We start from the raw sequence: 16,635 nt of genomic DNA on the forward strand, positions 1-16,635 counted from the left end.
TGGCTTGCATGGCTTGCATGGCTTGCATAGCTGCATGGCGGCATGGCTGCATCGCTGAGGCACTACTTCTGCCGATTATTGTGCAGGCACACGATCTGGTGGGCGTAGATGTTGATTGTGTGCTACATGTGCATGTGGGTGTATTGGCATACGGTAGCTGACGCACAACACGTCAGACGCATGAGTGGATCGCGAGCGATCGTGAGTCACCCAGGACACACGTGCGGTCATCAACGGGTTCGTGGCGATTCGTCAGCTCGTCAACTCCTTGCTCCACCGCCCTAATCGAGCTCTTTCACTCTTCTGGGTTACTTGATCCAGCAACATTCCCCTCCGTCTTGACGATGAAGAGTGCGGGATGCGCGAATTTCAGTGACCTGTAGCAGGTGCGGATCAGATTACGTCCACGCTATCCGGACTAGCGCTCCACCCCGCTTAATCCGCTTAGTGGCTGACTAGTGCGCACTTGCTGCAGAAACTCGGTGCTCGCCGCTTACCTAGTAGGTGTGGTTGCGGGTATCTTTCTAGCGCCCCCAGCTTCTGGACAGGCTGCAACCTCCGCCGCATAGTGTAATGTACGACCACACTAGCTCGAGTGATCGCCCCACTTGTCCCTTGCTACAAGAGACAGATGCATTCATGTTCTTGCACATCACTCACTCACCACAGTCCGAAAGAGGGAGAACAGCATGTGTGAGGCGTCAGCGCACGGGGCGCTCTGCGCCGCTGTCGACCGACTGTCCGCAACGGGCATGGGCGACGTCATGCTGGACCTCTTCTGGGTCTATCTCGTCTTCAGTACGTTCTCCCCTCTAGCATAGCTGACGCCCAGCTCTGGCAGCAGCCTCTGTGGTGCTGTATCAATATCACACGCAACTACAACGAAACCGCCGCAGAGATCGATTGCACGCTCAACTCCTCGACATCTCCTCCCGCATCAACATTCTGGAAGAACAGCGAGATCGACAACTGGCGCACTTGGACGCCGTGATACTCCGGCGAGCGGCTGCGGAGGAGGAACTCGAGCGGAGAGTGGAAGAGGGCAGAAGTGTGGAGAGCGTGGCCCACGCTGAGATCCGCCTTGCCGAGATGCGGTGTGATGAGGTCTACTGGGCACAGAAGGTGAGGGAGACGGTTGTGGGCCTGGCGGACATGTATACGCTGGAGAACGCGCTGGCGCATTCGTTGTAACTGGATTGGGAGGTGGGTAGTACTTCACATAGCATCATGCATACTTCGATACCACGATGAGGTAGGGGTCGCAGGTTGTGAGAAAGCCGGCTAAGGCGGTCCCTTATCGGGTCGACAGATCCTAGCCCACCGGTGCTGATGAATGTGAGATCAGCAGATGGCCACCCCGAGGCTAGTGTGGCGTGGCAGTCTCGCCGATGTCCGCGGCGTAGCTGTGACGCGCAACACACGGCAGCGCTGCGAGAGGCGCAACACAGGCCTCCCACGGAGCAGCGGTGCCATCCCGGGAACGAAGGGTTATAAGGACCTCATGAGCTCGCCCTCGTTCTCCCAACCACCAACAACACAAGATGAGCCCCATCGACCTCGCCGCCCTCAACCCCGCCCCCGCCGCGACAGCCTACGTCCTCGTCCCAGGCCAAGGCATCCCCGGCCTAACTCCCCCTCCCGACCCTGCCCTCGTAGCAGCCCTCAACGCCACCCTCCCAGCCCTGCTCGACGAAGCGGCGCAACGCAACTCCGCCTGGTCCGATTGGGGCATCTTCTTCACGATCCTAGGCGTGCTCGCCTTCTTCGCCCTCATCTGCTCCGGCCTCGCCTTGACCTACACCACCTATGTCGGTGAAGTCCAGGCTCTGCAGTACCACTTCGACCGGCTGCATCGCCGCCTCGATGCCGATATTGAGCGCTGCGCCGGACAGACCGCAGCCGTGCCCGAGCGCGAGAACGCAGGGTCGACCCCCACCTCCGAGGCTCAGTACGAGCCTGTCAAAGTGCCCGAGAACCCACCCGTCGATGCTGCTAGAGAATCTTCGAAGGAGGCGAAGAAGGAGGTCAGATTCAAGGAGGAGAGTGACAGCTCGGACGGCTCGGATGGTTCGGACGGTTCAGAAAGCTCAGAGGATGAGAACGACCCGCTCCTTGGCAAGGCGCAGTAGTCGCTACTCCTCAGCCTCAGAAGAGCCATACACAGCCTTCCCTGCACTCATAGACCCTCAATAGTTGTAATGCAACGCTACTTCTGCCAGAACTGGGGTCTTCACACATTCCCGCAGCCACTAGGCTGGTGTGGCAGATCCGCTATTTTCGAAAAGAATTGAAGTGACAGTAACGACGATCTACGGCCTGCGCTGATGACGCTCAGTCGTGGTCCCGCAGTACAACGTGAGAACGTTGCAGATCATGTCTGAATACTGTGGCTGTGAACCGCATGTACAAGCGCAGGGAAGCGATTGCTGCGACACCATATGTCTGCCGAGGAGATGTCGATCCCTGGTCTTCCGACCGGCCGATCTGCAAATGTACAGTTGTGCGATAGCAGGCATCCCCTGCCAGTGACGAATCAAGCACTATCCCCAACTTCTCTGACTGCGTTCGTGAGCTTTTAAAGCTGGTTCATCGGCCCTGTCCCTCCTCCATCCCCTCACAACATGAGCCCGATTGATCTCCTCAAGACCACGACCACACTCTACGTCGCTCTCCCGCCCGCGCCGACAGGTAGCGAGGCCTCCGCCACGCTGTCCGCCGCTATGGCCGAGGCGAGTGATGAAGGAGCGGCCGCTGCTATCGAGAGTGTCCCCGAGGTCATCCCTCTGAGGGAGGCAATGCGCTCAGCGATAGAGAGCTACATGCCTCATGGCTTCACGGTCCTGTTCTTTCTCTTCCTTGCCTGGGTCTTCTATCGCAACACGAGCATCACGCTTGAGTTGGCATACGTCGATGGGCTGAGGTATCTGCACCAGCGGATAGATGAGCTCCATCAGCGCCTGGACCATGACAACCGTCAAGTGAGTAACAGAGGTGTTGAAACCAGAGTGGACTGAGCTGACAGGCAGTGGGCCCAGAGGCTCGAGGTAGAGCCTATTGCCACATTCGAGAGGCAGCAGCACGATACACCTTTTGGGTGGAACCTGAACTGTCGCCTGTCGAGTAGGCAGCAGCCTCCGCCGCCTCCGCCTTCTCATGCGCAAACGTGTACGCGCGAGCAGGAGATGCGGCAGACCTCGTCTGCATCGGCGAGCAGGCCGCAGTCCAACCGCGAGACGTCGTCTCGATCCCATGATGGCCAGACGTCTCAGCCGTCGAACACCGAGCACCAGAGCTCTGGCGACAGACAGCCTGGCACCGGAGAGGAGCCGGACACGCCTTTGCTCAGCTAGCCTGCCCACTAATTCACTTCCATACGATCCGACATACACGATAGAGATCAGTTCCATACCAAACATGAATATCAGTAGGATATTAGGCTTCTGCCGCCATCTATGCCACATTCACGTCCACATCTTCGCCACCGCACCTCGGTCGACCGCTGTACCCGGGTCTACCGGTCTCCGGTGACATCGAACCGGGGAAGCATGCTGCGCCGCTGACGTCTCCCTCATTTAAGACGTTACGCTCAGCTGATGTGGAGTAATAAACCCACTTCGGAGCGATATCCATCACGCTGTCCGTGCATTCTGCATGCCGCAGCAGTATCACATGCGAGAAGTGTGACATCTCATGACGACGTGGCTTGTACCGTGAGAGTGGGTGGTTAATGAAGCCTGTTCGGTCATCACACTAGCCGCGTTCTCTGCACTGGAGAGGCCCAGACGCGTTCCAACATTGTCAGCTGTCCGGTGTCCCAGAGCTCCGCACTGATTTCCGCAGATGGCGGGTACCAAGACTTCCCCAGAGTCTCACAGTCGAAGGGACGAGGGATGTGTGGGCACCACAGACCGCCTCCAGCGCGGTCACGCGTTACCCCCACCCTCCTCCTTCCCCTGCTTCACCTTCAACCCCTGGGAGCAGCCAGCGCCTCCGGTCCAAAGCTCATGGGCAGGAGTTCGCCCAGAGTCATCGTAACCGCGACCTTGGCATCCTCGATTGTCGGCTGTCCCTTACCGTGCCCAGGCTTAATATACGACGGCGTCGCGTTGTCCTGCCACGGATACGACGACGCGAGCATATATACGGGCGCGTCGAGCGAGGTGAACTCGCGCAAGGTTTGGCGACACACACCGCAGGGCGACACAGATGGCGTCGGCAGGTCACTTCTTTCAGCTTTGCAAAGAGGACGGGAGCTTACGAGACAACGACGACAGCGGCGACCTCGATCTTGCCATGTTCCGAGACTGCGCGGCCGATCGCGTTACGCTCGGCGCAGACTCCGGCAGCTGGGCGTTAGTTTGCGGAGTAGGCGGAGAAACTCACGGAACGAGGCGTTCTCGACGTTGCATCCGCCGATCATCTCGCCACTGCTGAGGAGGAGGGAGGCGCCGACACTGATGTCAGCTAGTGAACAGCATCACAGCATACCGGAACTTGGAGTACGGCGCATACGCCCTGTCCCTTGCTGCTCTGTCAGCTACATCAGGTCCCGTTCAGCTCACTCTTGAAGGCAAGTTGGGCGAGACGGTGCAGCTTGGCGGGGTCCATGGCGGTCATTGTCGATGTTGTTGTGGAGGTGGTGTGTGTCCGGTGACGTTGTGCATGGTTTGTCGCCGTCGCGTCCTGGGTCGCGTCGGTGGTCGCCGATGGACTGGAGGTGGAGGCCAGGATGATCACGTGATACCTCTGGTTCCAAGCGCTTTACTCAGCGGGAGAAATTTTGCTGGAAGGGGTATATGCGCGGCGACAACGTGGCCCAGTCATTCTCCGCGCACAACGGACGAAATCTCCGCCCAGAGCATGCTGAGCAGAGCACTATAGGCCAGGGACACAGGGTAATCAGCCAGACAAACGCTCGCACCCAAACCCGGCGACGAAAAGTCAAAACTGAAGGTCAAAGGTCTGCTCTCGGATCTTTTCTTTCTCTTTCAATCGCAAAACCGACGAGAGAGGTGCATGCTCCCTCGTCGCCCCAACCCTCTTCATCCTTTTCTTTATAATTTCGCACGAGTCTCCCCTCGTCCCCACGCTCTCCCCCTTGTAAACACAGCCGCTGCTGCCACCCCCGTCACTGCTCTGCGAGTAGTCCGCCAGCCGCTCGTCGCCCAGTCTTTGTATTTCTCCACGTCCCCCGCCGCGTACGCGAAGCGAAACAAGAAAATGCCTCCCAAGAAAAAGGTCGTCGAGGACAAGAAGGTCATCCTCGGCCGTCCCGGCAACAACCTGAAGTGTGGTATCGTCGGTCTCCCGAACGTCGGCAAGTCGTCCTTCTTCAACACCCTCTCCAAGACCGACCTCGGCAAGGCCGCCAACTTCCCCTACGCCACCATCGACCCCGAGGAGGCCCGTATCCCCGTCCCCGATGACCGCTTCACCTGGCTTTGCGACCTGTACAAGCCCGCCTCCAAGGTCCCCGCCTTCCTGACCTGCATCGACATCGCCGGTCTCACCAAGGGTGCCTCGACCGGTGAGGGTCTCGGAAACGCTTTCCTGTCCCACGTCCGTGCCGTCGACGGTATCTTCCAGGTCGTCCGTGCCTTCGACGACGCCGAGGTCATCCACGTCGAGGGTGACGTCGACCCCATCCGTGACATGGAGATTATCTCGAACGAGCTCCGTCTCAAGGACATTGAGTGGGTTGAGAAGGAGATTGAGAAGCTCCAGAAGCAGGTCCGCTCGTGCGGCAACGTTTCGCTTGCCGACAAGGCCAAGAAGGAGGAGCTTGCTACCGTTGAGAAGATCCTCAAGACCCTCAAGGAGGACAACAAGGACGTCCGCAAGGGCCAGTGGTCCAACAAGGAGGTGAGCAGTTCTCCAACCTTTCATCTTAAATGATGAGAACGGGCGAAAAGCCCTATAAACCCAGCTCGTCGATGTCGGGGTCACGCCCGAACAAACAAATGAGAAGTTACACTTTACTGAACCACTGTCACTCCTGCTACCTTGAAGAAGGACTATAGCTGACAAATACAGGTCGAGATCATCAACGGTCTCACCCTCCTCACGGCCAAGCCCATCACCTACCTCGTCAACCTTTCCGAGCGCGACTTCGTGCGACGAAAGAACAAGTGGCTTCCCAAGATCAAGGCGTGGATCGACGAGAACAACCCGGGAGACGCCCTGATTCCCTTCTCGGTTGCGCTCGAGGAGCGTCTCGTCGGTCTGTCCGAGGAGGAGGCCGAGGCCGAGGGCGAGCAGCTCGGCCTGGGCAAGAAGAACCCCTCCATCCTCGGCAAGATCACGACGGCGGGATACCAGGTCCTTGACCTTATCCGTTACTTCACCTGTGGTCCCGATGAGGTCCGCGCCTGGACCGTCCGTAAGGGCATCAAGGCGCCGCAGGCTGCTGGTGTCATCCACTCGGACTTCGAGAACAAGTTCGTCTGTGGTGAGATCATGGCCTTCGAGGACCTGAAGCAGTACGGATCCGAGGCCGCCACCAAGGCCGCTGGAAAGCTTAGGCAGCAGGGCAAGCCCTACGAGATTGTCGACGGTGACATCTGTTACTGGAAGTGTGGTTAGATAGATGCAGATTGTAGTAGCTAGTTATAAGTTGTGCTATACCTCCCCTTATCACAGTGGATGCATCATCTGCTATACAGAGATTCTGGGTGTTTGGCTCATCGTGTACTGACCAAGGCCAGATGACTTGGAAAGCAATCGTTGTGGCACAAAATCGGGGGATATGCCGTCGAACAAAACTTGCATCATACCTTGTTCTTGTGCCACATCATGGTCAATGCTTGGACCTAAAATACATTGTTGCTATCTTCTATGCTTCTACCTATGCTTCTACGGGGGCTTCTTCCTTGACTTCCTCAGCAGACTCCTCAGCGACCGGCACCGGCTCCTGGTTCTCCGGGACGACCGGCTCCTCGTCGGGCTGCAGCGCCTCATCAAGGAATCCGGGAATCATACGCTCGACACGGGGCGCGCTCGCGTTCCAGAGCTCGATCTGATCCTGTGTCCTCGTCTCGCCCTGCGCCGGCGGCGGCACGAGCAACTTGCTGCTGTACATGACAAGGACGACGTTCTTGAGGCTCTCGGCAACCTCGTTGAGCATGTCGCGGTCGCCACGCATGAAGCGCTCTAACTTGTCGAGCACACGGACGAACTGCGGCCCAACGACCGATGAGCCGGTGAGGCCGACGACGTACTGCAGGAACACCTTGCAGAGGAGCGGCGCGGCGCGCAGGCGCATCTCGATCGCGCCCTGTGGGTCACGGTCGTGCACTTGCGGCTTGAGCAGCTCGTCCAGCACCGGGAAGAGGACGCGGTCAAAGATGATCGGCAGCGTGTCCGCGTCCGCAGCCATCAGCTGCGGGCTGAGTAGCAAACGCTGCAGGTAGCCGATCGCGCGAGAGCGGATTTCGCGGTGGCCGTTCACGCACTGCTTGCTGATGACGAGGAGTGGCGGCAGCCAGAACGTGTTGAAGGCGTCGCGGCTCGTCTTACCACTGCGCTCGATCAAACCGGGGATAAGGTTGCGCAGCTCGTACAGCGAGTCGAGAGCCGTAAGGCCGCGCTCCAGCGTAGGGCCAAGAGTTGCGCGCACGTCAGCGCCGCCACGGCGCGAAGGCTGGCGAGAGGCAGCGGCAGCCCCAGCAGCAGTGGCAAACTCGTCCAGCAGGGCAACGACTCCGCTGAAGTTGTCCGTCGTAAGGCCAGGATGCGTGCCGGTGACCATCTTCTGGACGATCGACATCGTGACCTTGCTCGCCTCAGGGTGAGCTACGGTCGCGCTGAACAGAGCGAGGATGAGTCCCCACTCCGTCTGCGATTTGGCGACGCCGGCATCCTTCTCGAGAATGCGGGCGACGCCGGCCATAAGCTGCTCGGACACGCTGTTCAGAACAGTAGACGGCAACGAGCGGAGGACGTCCAGGGCAATGTACAGCTGGTCGCGGAGTTCAGACTGCTCAGAGACGGCGAGGCAGAGACGCAGCAGACCAACGACCGCGCGCTCGATGAGCAGGTCGGGATAGCTCTGGGCAGAGTTGAGCAGGGCCGAGATGTACTCGAAGATGATAGGCCAGGACTCCGCAATGTGCTCCTTGCCGTGAGCAGCGAGGGACACCATCATCTCGAGGTGGAAAGCGCAGGCGGGGTCATAAGCCAGCTGTCCATCGAAGTGACGCGGTCCGTCGGGCGTTTCGCGAGGCGCCAGCTTTTGTGTCGTACGTGCCTCCGCCAATTGGCGGATGGCACGAAGGGCCGGGATGAGAGAGTCGACGCCGAGGGTGAGGATCTCAGCGTACAGCTCCTCCAGCCGACAAGAGGCGAGTGAGTCCACAGCGACAAGCGCGTTCTCGATGTCTTCCTCGCTGGCCTCAACAACGACAGGCTCATTGGTCTGACCATAGGGGCTGAGGAGATAGGATGATAGTGTCGACAGCAAGCCGCTGCCCTCGGGTCGGCGCTCCGGAACAGGCGTGGCAGCCTTGAGGGGGATGGTAGAGGTTCCAGCGAGGAAGTCCTCCATCTGGAGCATCTCCGACGGGAGGAGCGAGTGCAGGAAGAGCGTCTGGAACATCTCAAAGATGAGCGGCCAGCCCTCACGGATGTCGTTGCTGTTGCCGTTCGCAATGGTGAAGAGAACGACGGTCGCCAGCTGCGAGCGGTAGCTCTGACCAAAGTGAATGGCGAGAGGCGAGACGGTGAGAGTGACGCCATCGCGTTCCGCCGTCGGGTGGTTGCCCATTTGGTAGCCCTCTGGCGTCTCGTCGAGCAGGCCAGTCGCGGGAGCAAGAGACTGGACGATGTTGTCAAACACCTCCGGCATGTTGAAGTGGCTTGCGAGCGTGGCGCACTGCCTGAAGCCCGTGATAGCATGCTGGATGACGTGCTCGTCAGCAGACGACATCATGAAGGCGTAGGCGAGCGACGCCATCATCGGTCGCCACGACATCTTGAACATCTCCCGATCGAACTGCGCCGTGTTGCAGGTGATGGTGAGGCCTGATGTGCGCGAGCGCTGCATCAGCGTCTTCCAAGCGTAGTCGAAGCCGTGCTGGCCAGCATGCTCCTCGGGAAGGATGATCTCGCGCTTTCGGATGCTGTCGTGGATAGCGGTAAGGTACTCGGGATCGAAATCCTTGCCATCATTGCAGCCTCGGACGTTGCGCTTGTAGTCCTCGATAGTCATGCGCTTTCGATTCTGAGGGTTGTGAAGATCCGTGTTGAGCATGATGACGGAGTAAGCCAGAACGTAAACTGCGTCGGTGGACGCAATCTCCGGCGGGCCGAAGGAGAAGAAGTGGTCTGCAAAGACTTCGGTGATGCGGCCGATTGGCTGAGCTTCACCAGGGAGACGGAAAGTCTCGAGCATCTCTCGAAGGGCGTCGGCGATGGTCTTGCCCTTGAAGTCGAACAGCCCAATGAACTCCTTCAGAAGATCGATCTGATCGGGACGCGAGATGTAGTCACCAAGCTCGCGCTTGTCCAAACGGCTAGACGACTTCAGGAAACGGGCAGTGGCTCTTCGCATCCGGTCTTCGTCGGTGCCGGGTCCATCGTCGGGCACGATTACACCATTCTTGCGGAGGAACTCCAGTCCGACCTTCGGCTTGACGTTGAATTGCTCGATGCCAGCAATGAGGACAGCTTTCCTGTCCTTGTCCTTGGCGAGCTGCTCCACAGGAACCGTGTTAGCGGGCCAAGGCTCGTCACCGAACTCCAGGCGCAGCGCCATCGAGCCGATGAACGACAGGAGGATCTCCAGACAGAGAAGCTGCGAGTTGTCAAGGCCATCGAATTGTGTCGAGCCGTCCTGTTTCGGGGGCCCGGCGGGGAAGACGCCCCGGGTGAGGAAGGCGATCAGCCGCTCAAAGATGTCCTCGCTGTCCACCGAGCAGTCAAAGTTGACATAGCAGTCGACCATGAAGCTGGGACGAGTGGCAATCTGCGCGAGGCTCTCAAGCCACAGCTCCTTCGACTGCGCAGGCATCGGCGGCAGCATTGCGAACGGCTTGGGTGTTGACGTCGGTGGCGTCTGCGACTTGTCGCCCTCAACGCTTCCGTCGGCCCCCACTGTGGGCCGCGGCGATGTCGGGCGAGAGATGTCACGGAGATGGGGAGGAAGAGGCGAAGGCGTCGGCGGCGTCAGGCGGTCGATCAAGTACGACAGGAAGAGCTCCAGCTGCGGCTTCAGGTGAGGAAGCAGCGTCGCGAAGAGCGTTGACGTTGTACGTAATGACGAGGTGAGAAGGACAGGCGAGTCGGCACGCGTCAACTGGAAGAGATAGCGGCAGCCCTCATCCCGCACACCCTCACGCAGCTCTGGCCAAGTGCCGATGGACTTGCCACCGACTTCGAGAGCTGCGTTCAGAACAGCAAGAGCCGACATGCGCATAGAATCCGTGTGAGCTTGGTCGGTCGGGTTGAGGAGCGCAATGAGGACTCGAAGCAGCTCTAACATGGTCGGCAGACCGTAGGGCAGGAATTGGGGCGGCTCCGGTTCGTCGGCGGCCTCACTCGGGGCTGGTGGCGGTTTAACAGCGTCAGCTGCCTTTCCGAGCAATGACGGCTCGCCTTCCTCTTGCTTCTCCTGGGCCTGTTCCTCCTCGCTCTTGCGTTCCTCGACAGGGGGTTCCTCTGATGGCCGCTCCACGGCTTGCTCGGCTGAGGCCTCCTCTTCTGCGATCTCCTTCTGCGTGGCAACAACGACAGTCTCCTTCACCTTGTCGGCGTCCGAGCGCGATTTGAGTGCCAATTCCACGTCCTCGGGGCGAAGGGACTTCAGACGCAGGAATGTGGTGCGGGTGATTGCTTGAACACAAAGCTGCGCCGTGCCTCGCAGACCCTCACTCAGACGTCCGCGGGCGAGCATGCCCAAACCGACTTCGAGAAGCTCACAAACCCCCTCGTCGCCCATGTGGTCTAGGAGGCTTTGTGGAACGGCAGTCGTGCCAGCCCTGCTGGGAAGGGTTGGGATAGTGAGCGCCTCGATCACCCTCAACAGTCGCAGCAGAACGAGTTCATCCTGCTGGGGAGAGCTTGACGGGAAGCGGCACTGCGCGAGAGCGGCTGTGACATGGGCCAGTGCGATCTGGAGGGGCGACGCGGGGCTGATGACCGGTGGCTTCGTGGCTGGGAAGTAGAGGGGAAGAATGTGGATCGACAATGAGTGGAGCGAAGTGAGCGACAGACTCGTAATCGGTCCAGACGTCAGCGGCGAGCGGACCAAAGCAATAAATGGGTCGACAATGTCCAGCGGCGTGAGCGTCGTGATATCGAGGACACCGGCGAGCGATCGCCGGAGCTCAACAAAGCCGAGCATGAGATCGCCATCATCTTCGGAGTGTCGCTTTCCCTTTGTCAGGGGAGAGACGCGTTTTCCTCGAGCCGAAACAGACGGCACGCCGGCGCCGTACCCCGAGTTCGAAACATGAGCCCAGCGTTGGTTCCGGCGCATAGCCGAGGTCACCGTCTGGATCTCCTGGAGGAGAAGGGTGACCGGTGAGAGGTCGAGGTCGAGCGTCGTCATTATGGCGCGGAGTTGCTCGGAGCTCGGCCTCGTTGATTTGTTGGGCTGTATCGCTCGTAAATGAGGTCGATGACACGTACCTCGGACACGACAACAGACGCCGATCGGTGGTGGACGTGCTAGCTGCCGAGAATGCTCGGAATCTATTCCACGTGCCATTCCATCATGCATCATCTATCAAAGCCCCCCACATACCCTGAACGCGCGTTGCACAACGCCGACGACAGAGCCAGTGACGACGGTCAACTGCAATCTCGACTTCGCCAACGAGCTTCAGCACTCTCCCATCGCATCAACATGGAGTGCTCGTTTGGCATCACAGGTGAGTGGGGTGTTGACTACTGCCCTTGCAATAGCTGACGCAGCTCCTTCTTCCGTCAATCTCGACTTTCGCTTTGATGACGCACCTCCTTCTCATCAACAGGCAAGGACTATGTCCTCCTCGCATCAGACATGACCGCGGGTCGTTCTATCCTGCAGTTCAAGTCGGACGAGAACAAGATCAAGGCTCTTGGACCTCATCTTGCCATGGCTTACGGCGGAGAACCGGGAGACACGAACAACTTTGCCGACTACGTCGAGCGTAACGTCCGTCTCTACAACATTCGACACAACCACCCTCTCCTTCCTCACGCTGCCGGAAGCTGGATCCGTCGCACCCTTGCCGACTCGCTGCGATCGCGTCGCCCGTATGCTGTCAACCTGCTGCTCGCCGGATACGACACGACGACAGACGTCCCGCATCTCTACTGGATCGACTACCTTGGCACTAAGGCCACCGTCTCGTACGCCGCCCACGGCTTCGGACAGCTCGTCTGTCTGTCCACGATGGACAAGTACTGGACGGAGGATGCCGACAAGCGGGAGGGTGTGGAGACGATCAGGAAGTGTATCGACGAGGTCAAGATCCGTGAGTGTCGAAGAGAATCGGACAGCTGTCCTTTGAATCGTGACTAAGCTTACACTCCAGGTCTCACGGTCAAGTTTGACTTCAACTGCATCATGATCGACAAGCACGGCATCCACCAGGTCGACCTGTCTTCGGAGGACCCCATCGCTGCCATCGAGGCGCTCGTCGCCGCTGAGGAGGAGAAGGCTGCCCAGGTCGCCGCCCAGGACCAGGCTCGTGGAGAGGTGCCGGGAGTTCTATAGACGTAAGAAGACAAATGTACAGATTACAGCAGGCAGTGCAGTGTTACATGGTATAGTACAACAGATAGAGGCGGATCTAGTAGTCGTCTCGTCTCATTCTTCCTCCTCGTCCTTCTCGAGGCGCTGCATCATGCCCATCGCCTTCACGAGGAAGGGTCGGATCTCACACAGCTCCAGCGGCGTCAGATTCGTGACCTGGAGGTAACGGCCGCGCATGACACCCTCGGATTGCAGACCAATGCGAATCTTGGCCTGCCGAGTCTCGCGGATATCCTTCAGCAATGACCGGAGCATGGCTGGTTGAGCGAGGTCGTCCGGAGCACTGTGGGGTTAGGTTATGTGCCAGCTTGACTACCTACATGTCGAGCAAGACCTTCGCTGTTTCGACGAAGCGGCGGGGTAGAGGTTCGAAGCCTTCGGCGTTCTCGCGCTCCTTCTTCAGCAGAAGGGTAAGCTTGTCTGTAGGTCAGCGGAGTGACGTCCAAGCGGTGACTCACCTGGGTTCAACCAGTCAGGAGCCACTATTCTGCATTTCCTCTTGCGCTTCAAGCTCAATGCCAACCATAGCGGGACAGTAGCCTTGCTCGGTGGCGTGAAGGGGCCGTAGATGCCGGAGATCAAGCGGACCTTGGACATGGAGAAGAGGGGGACGATGTCGATGACCTCTTCCTCGGCGAGGAAGGTGTGCTCGTCGGGCGTGAGGCCATTCTGGAGATGCTTCGGAAGCGCCATGACGACTGTCGGTCTCGGAGGTCGGCGGCCGTCTCGGAGCTCGGAGTCGGACTGGCGGCGCGGCAGGTATGCAGGTTGTTGACTGTGTGCTCTTGATTTCAGCGAGGAAGGCGGACATGACGCGTACGACCCTCAGACGCGCTAAGCTTCAGTGTGCACGTGGCTCTGGTCCCGCGTGAAATGTCGATCCCGCGCTGCCCTCACCCTGCTACCCGCGGAAAGTCGCCACGATCGACCTCAGAACTCTAAACCACCTTCTTTCTTGGAAGTTCACATTCGTTTCTCGGCCAGCTCAATCGCAGGATGGGTTCGCTGAGCAAGCCGCGTGATGAACGCGGCCAGTTTGGTGAGTTGTTGAACCTTCGACCACGAACTGACACTATCAGGTCTTCCCCGACGCGTTTGGTACATCATTGGGGGCTGTTTCACTCTTTTCTTCCTATCCCGACTCTTGATCTGTGAGGAAACTCAGATTTGATCCAGACTAACTGTAGCCTCCCCCAACGCCGTTCCGGAAGGACATTACACGGCGCCGACCGGTCTCCTCACGGCGAAGGACTACCTCAATGCCTCCACCTCAGACCCTGCGCCGTTCGACTTCTGCCCTGTGTTCGGCCCCGGTGATGCGATCGCGCAGAGGCGAGGGCAGATTGCGCTGCTCAAGTCGCGCGTGCACACTGGCACCGGTGCGCGACTCCAGCGGGTCATTCAGAAGGCTATGTCGGGTCACCCGGTGACTATCAGCGTGCTTGGCGGCTCTATCTCGGCCTGTCACGGCGCTGGTGATGACCCGCTTTCGCCTCGCTGCTGGCCCAGCAAGTTCTTCGAGTGGTGGAACTCGGTCTTCCCCCACCCCCTCAGCGAGCTTACGAATGGCGCCGCTCGTAGAACCGACTCGGCGTACTTTGCGTACTGCTCCAACCACCACCTACCGGATGAGACCGACATTGTCATTCTCGAGTTTGATGCTTCGGACCCCTAGTGAGTTGCAGATGCTGGCGAACAACTAACCTCAGTGACCCCCGTTGGATGGATCACTTTGAGCTGCTCGTCCGCTCTATTCTGCTCCGTCCCGAGCAGCCGGCCGTCATTCTGCTTGGCCATTTCGCCCCGCAGGTGCTGATCCAGAACGGTTTCGCCGGCCCCGAGCTGCTCCACGACATCGTGGCCCAGTATTACGACGTCCCCCACATCAGCGCCAAGGGCACGCTGTACCACGAGTACATGCTTGACCCCGAAGGCACTCGACGAAGCTACTACTCGGACATGGTGCTCGCCTCGCCCACGGGCCACGACCTCATGTCCGACCTTCTCATCTCGTTCATGCAGACGCAGATTTGCTCCGGCTGGAGCACGACGATGGGCCACGCCTTTGACGTGCCGTACATGGGAGCCCAGGCTGCCTCTGCGCCTGAGTCGGACGTCGATCTCGATGTGCAGGCGGGAGGCGTTGCCGCTCAGCGTCGTGCCCTCCGTGTCCCGAAGGCACGCCTGCACTCTCGCCCCAGCGACATCCTGACGTTCCGCGAAGTCAGCCCTTCGTGCAACATGGCGAACCCGCTTATCAACCCTCTTCCCCCGTGCCACTTCTACGGCCACGGCTGGACAGCCGAGCACAAGGTCTCGATCGAGGGTGAGGAGAACTACTGGCAGTCCGAGACGGTGGGCGCCAACATGCGCCTCCCCTTCAATGCCTCGGCGGGCGAAGTCGCGATCTATTACTACCAGTACCCCCACAGCGTGCCCGCGGGCCGTGTGGCGTGCTGGGTCGACGACGACTATGCGAACCGCGTCGAGCTCAGCGGCAACGCCAACGTCGAGGATACGGTCACGACCATTACGAACATCAACGACAACGTCGAGGCCGGCAGCCACTATGTCGAGTGCGTCATGCAGGGCACGAAGCATGGTGCCAAGAGCCCGCCGTTCCGCATGCTCGGCGTGTTCTCGACGTAGAATAGCACCCGTTCAGACACGACGTTATAGAACCACTGTATTAAATGACTAGCAAACTTTCATAGAGCGCATGGATCCGGGTTTCGTATAGCGCTGCGAGCGACGAGAGCGAGCGAGTATGAGAGGGAACGCCCTGTGCCGGACAACATGGTGATCTTTGCACGGCCAGGGGCGCCAGGTGCAGGCTGCTTACTCGGTTGCGATAAAGGTGATGCCAGGCCAAATCAAGTCTCGATGCAGAAACGAATGCGGCGAAGGGTGGAAGAACGTAACGTCACTGATAACCCCTTGCAGCAGAACAGCAAAGAATAACCAGATAGCGATAACGGTGACACATGATACATGATACACGCAGCATATTCTCTCTTGACTACTGTCCATGGAGTAAGAAGCGCAAGCAGCAGTGATCGCTAGGTCGTTGAGGGACAGAGGCAAGGTGTTCCCGTAAAGTCAATCGCGTCTTGACTGGACCTGGCAGAAGGACTTACTCCTGACAGGGCATGCAGGGCACGGATGGGGTCGACTTGCCATGCCTGCCAGAAGAAGCAATCTGTCTCGGTTAGACGCTCTGTGCGCACCCAATGCATGCGACACGGACCATCAGTACCGTCAGGACTCTGGTCAGGCCATGCATTGTCCCTTGTGTCTTCCCTCCGCGGTCCTTAGGGCATTAGAAAGGCAAGTGGGAGGATTGTATTTACGATCGAGGCAATAGAGTTTGCGATGGCCATTTGTTATTACGGGGCTTTGTATTCGCTCCGTGGTTTATGGATCTTTATTCCTCCCCTCCTCACTTGCTCGCTATCGAAAGGGCCAGAACTGCTGTGCATGATGCATGATGCATGCATGCACGCAATGTGGGCAACAGGTCATGCGAACTGTCAGACTGAGATTCCAATTGTGTGAGTCTCAGCCCAGCCGAGGTGGACATTTCAATGCGCTTTCTCAGCTGATCAGCTCTTTGGGTGCTGGAATCGCAGGCCCGGATGCATTAGGGCGAGGAATGGAATGACGTGGCTGCTGCTGGCCGCCTGGGTGAGGGCGGACGTCAGTCAGGCGCGTCAGGCCCAGTCAGGCCCAGTCAGGACAACGGCGGCAGCGTAAGGGCTTTACCTAGGGGCTCAGCAGCTCAGCAGCGGCTCAGATGGCCCAGTAGTAGGGGCTACTGGGCCACGGGCGCTGGGCGTTGGCGCGGGGGCGCGCGTCATAGCACAGGTCGTGCGCGTAGAGTATTTGGGTGTTAACCGGCT

General features: G+C 59.1%; 8 protein-coding genes across 8 annotated transcripts; 6 read left to right on the plus strand and 2 right to left on the minus strand.

Moving 5' to 3' along the window:
• Positions 1-1,541: 1,541 nt before the first annotated feature.
• Positions 1,542-2,129, plus strand: A1Q1_07147 (uncharacterized protein; the record flags this gene model as incomplete). Its single annotated transcript, XM_014328749.1, has 1 exon — positions 1,542-2,129. The coding sequence occupies one exon, from the start codon at positions 1,542-1,544 to the stop codon at positions 2,127-2,129; it is 588 nt and encodes a 195-aa protein (XP_014184224.1).
• Positions 2,130-2,621: 492 nt separating this feature from the next.
• Positions 2,622-3,350, plus strand: A1Q1_07148 (uncharacterized protein; the record flags this gene model as incomplete). The annotated part of the gene is made up of 2 exons (XM_014328750.1): positions 2,622-2,978; positions 3,027-3,350. 2 exons carry the CDS (start codon positions 2,622-2,624, stop codon positions 3,348-3,350), a joined length of 681 nt encoding a protein of 226 aa, XP_014184225.1.
• A 1,666-nt stretch (positions 3,351-5,016) lies between these two features.
• Positions 5,017-6,582, plus strand: A1Q1_07149 (cytoplasm protein; the record flags this gene model as incomplete). The annotated part of the gene is made up of 2 exons (XM_014328751.1): positions 5,017-5,862; positions 6,034-6,582. 2 exons carry the CDS (start codon positions 5,017-5,019, stop codon positions 6,580-6,582), a joined length of 1,395 nt encoding a protein of 464 aa, XP_014184226.1.
• A 262-nt stretch (positions 6,583-6,844) lies between these two features.
• A1Q1_07150 (golgi family-specific brefeldin a-resistance guanine nucleotide exchange factor 1) lies at positions 6,845-11,545 on the minus strand (the record flags this gene model as incomplete). The annotated part of the gene is made up of 1 exon (XM_014328752.1): positions 6,845-11,545. One exon carries the CDS (start codon positions 11,543-11,545, stop codon positions 6,845-6,847), a length of 4,701 nt encoding a protein of 1,566 aa, XP_014184227.1.
• A 165-nt stretch (positions 11,546-11,710) lies between these two features.
• A1Q1_07151 (proteasome subunit beta type 2) lies at positions 11,711-12,697 on the plus strand (the record flags this gene model as incomplete). Its single annotated transcript, XM_014328753.1, has 3 exons — positions 11,711-11,867; positions 11,970-12,455; positions 12,516-12,697. The coding sequence occupies 3 exons, from the start codon at positions 11,711-11,713 to the stop codon at positions 12,695-12,697; spliced, it is 825 nt and encodes a 274-aa protein (XP_014184228.1).
• A 93-nt stretch (positions 12,698-12,790) lies between these two features.
• On the minus strand, positions 12,791-13,429 carry A1Q1_07152 (uncharacterized protein; the record flags this gene model as incomplete). Its single annotated transcript, XM_014328754.1, has 3 exons — positions 12,791-13,019; positions 13,057-13,156; positions 13,195-13,429. 3 exons carry the CDS (start codon positions 13,427-13,429, stop codon positions 12,791-12,793), a joined length of 564 nt encoding a protein of 187 aa, XP_014184229.1.
• A 303-nt stretch (positions 13,430-13,732) lies between these two features.
• Positions 13,733-14,411, plus strand: A1Q1_07153 (capsular associated protein; the record flags this gene model as incomplete). Its single annotated transcript, XM_014328755.1, has 2 exons — positions 13,733-13,775; positions 13,924-14,411. 2 exons carry the CDS (start codon positions 13,733-13,735, stop codon positions 14,409-14,411), a joined length of 531 nt encoding a protein of 176 aa, XP_014184230.1.
• A 47-nt stretch (positions 14,412-14,458) lies between these two features.
• On the plus strand, positions 14,459-15,385 carry A1Q1_07154 (uncharacterized protein; the record flags this gene model as incomplete). Its single annotated transcript, XM_014328756.1, has 1 exon — positions 14,459-15,385. The coding sequence occupies one exon, from the start codon at positions 14,459-14,461 to the stop codon at positions 15,383-15,385; it is 927 nt and encodes a 308-aa protein (XP_014184231.1).
• Positions 15,386-16,635: the final 1,250 nt, after the last annotated feature.

The sequence above is a fragment of the Trichosporon asahii genome, assembly GCF_000293215.1.
Source record: "Trichosporon asahii var. asahii CBS 2479 unplaced genomic scaffold scaffold00002, whole genome shotgun sequence".
NCBI classification, from domain to species: domain Eukaryota; kingdom Fungi; phylum Basidiomycota; class Tremellomycetes; order Trichosporonales; family Trichosporonaceae; genus Trichosporon; species Trichosporon asahii.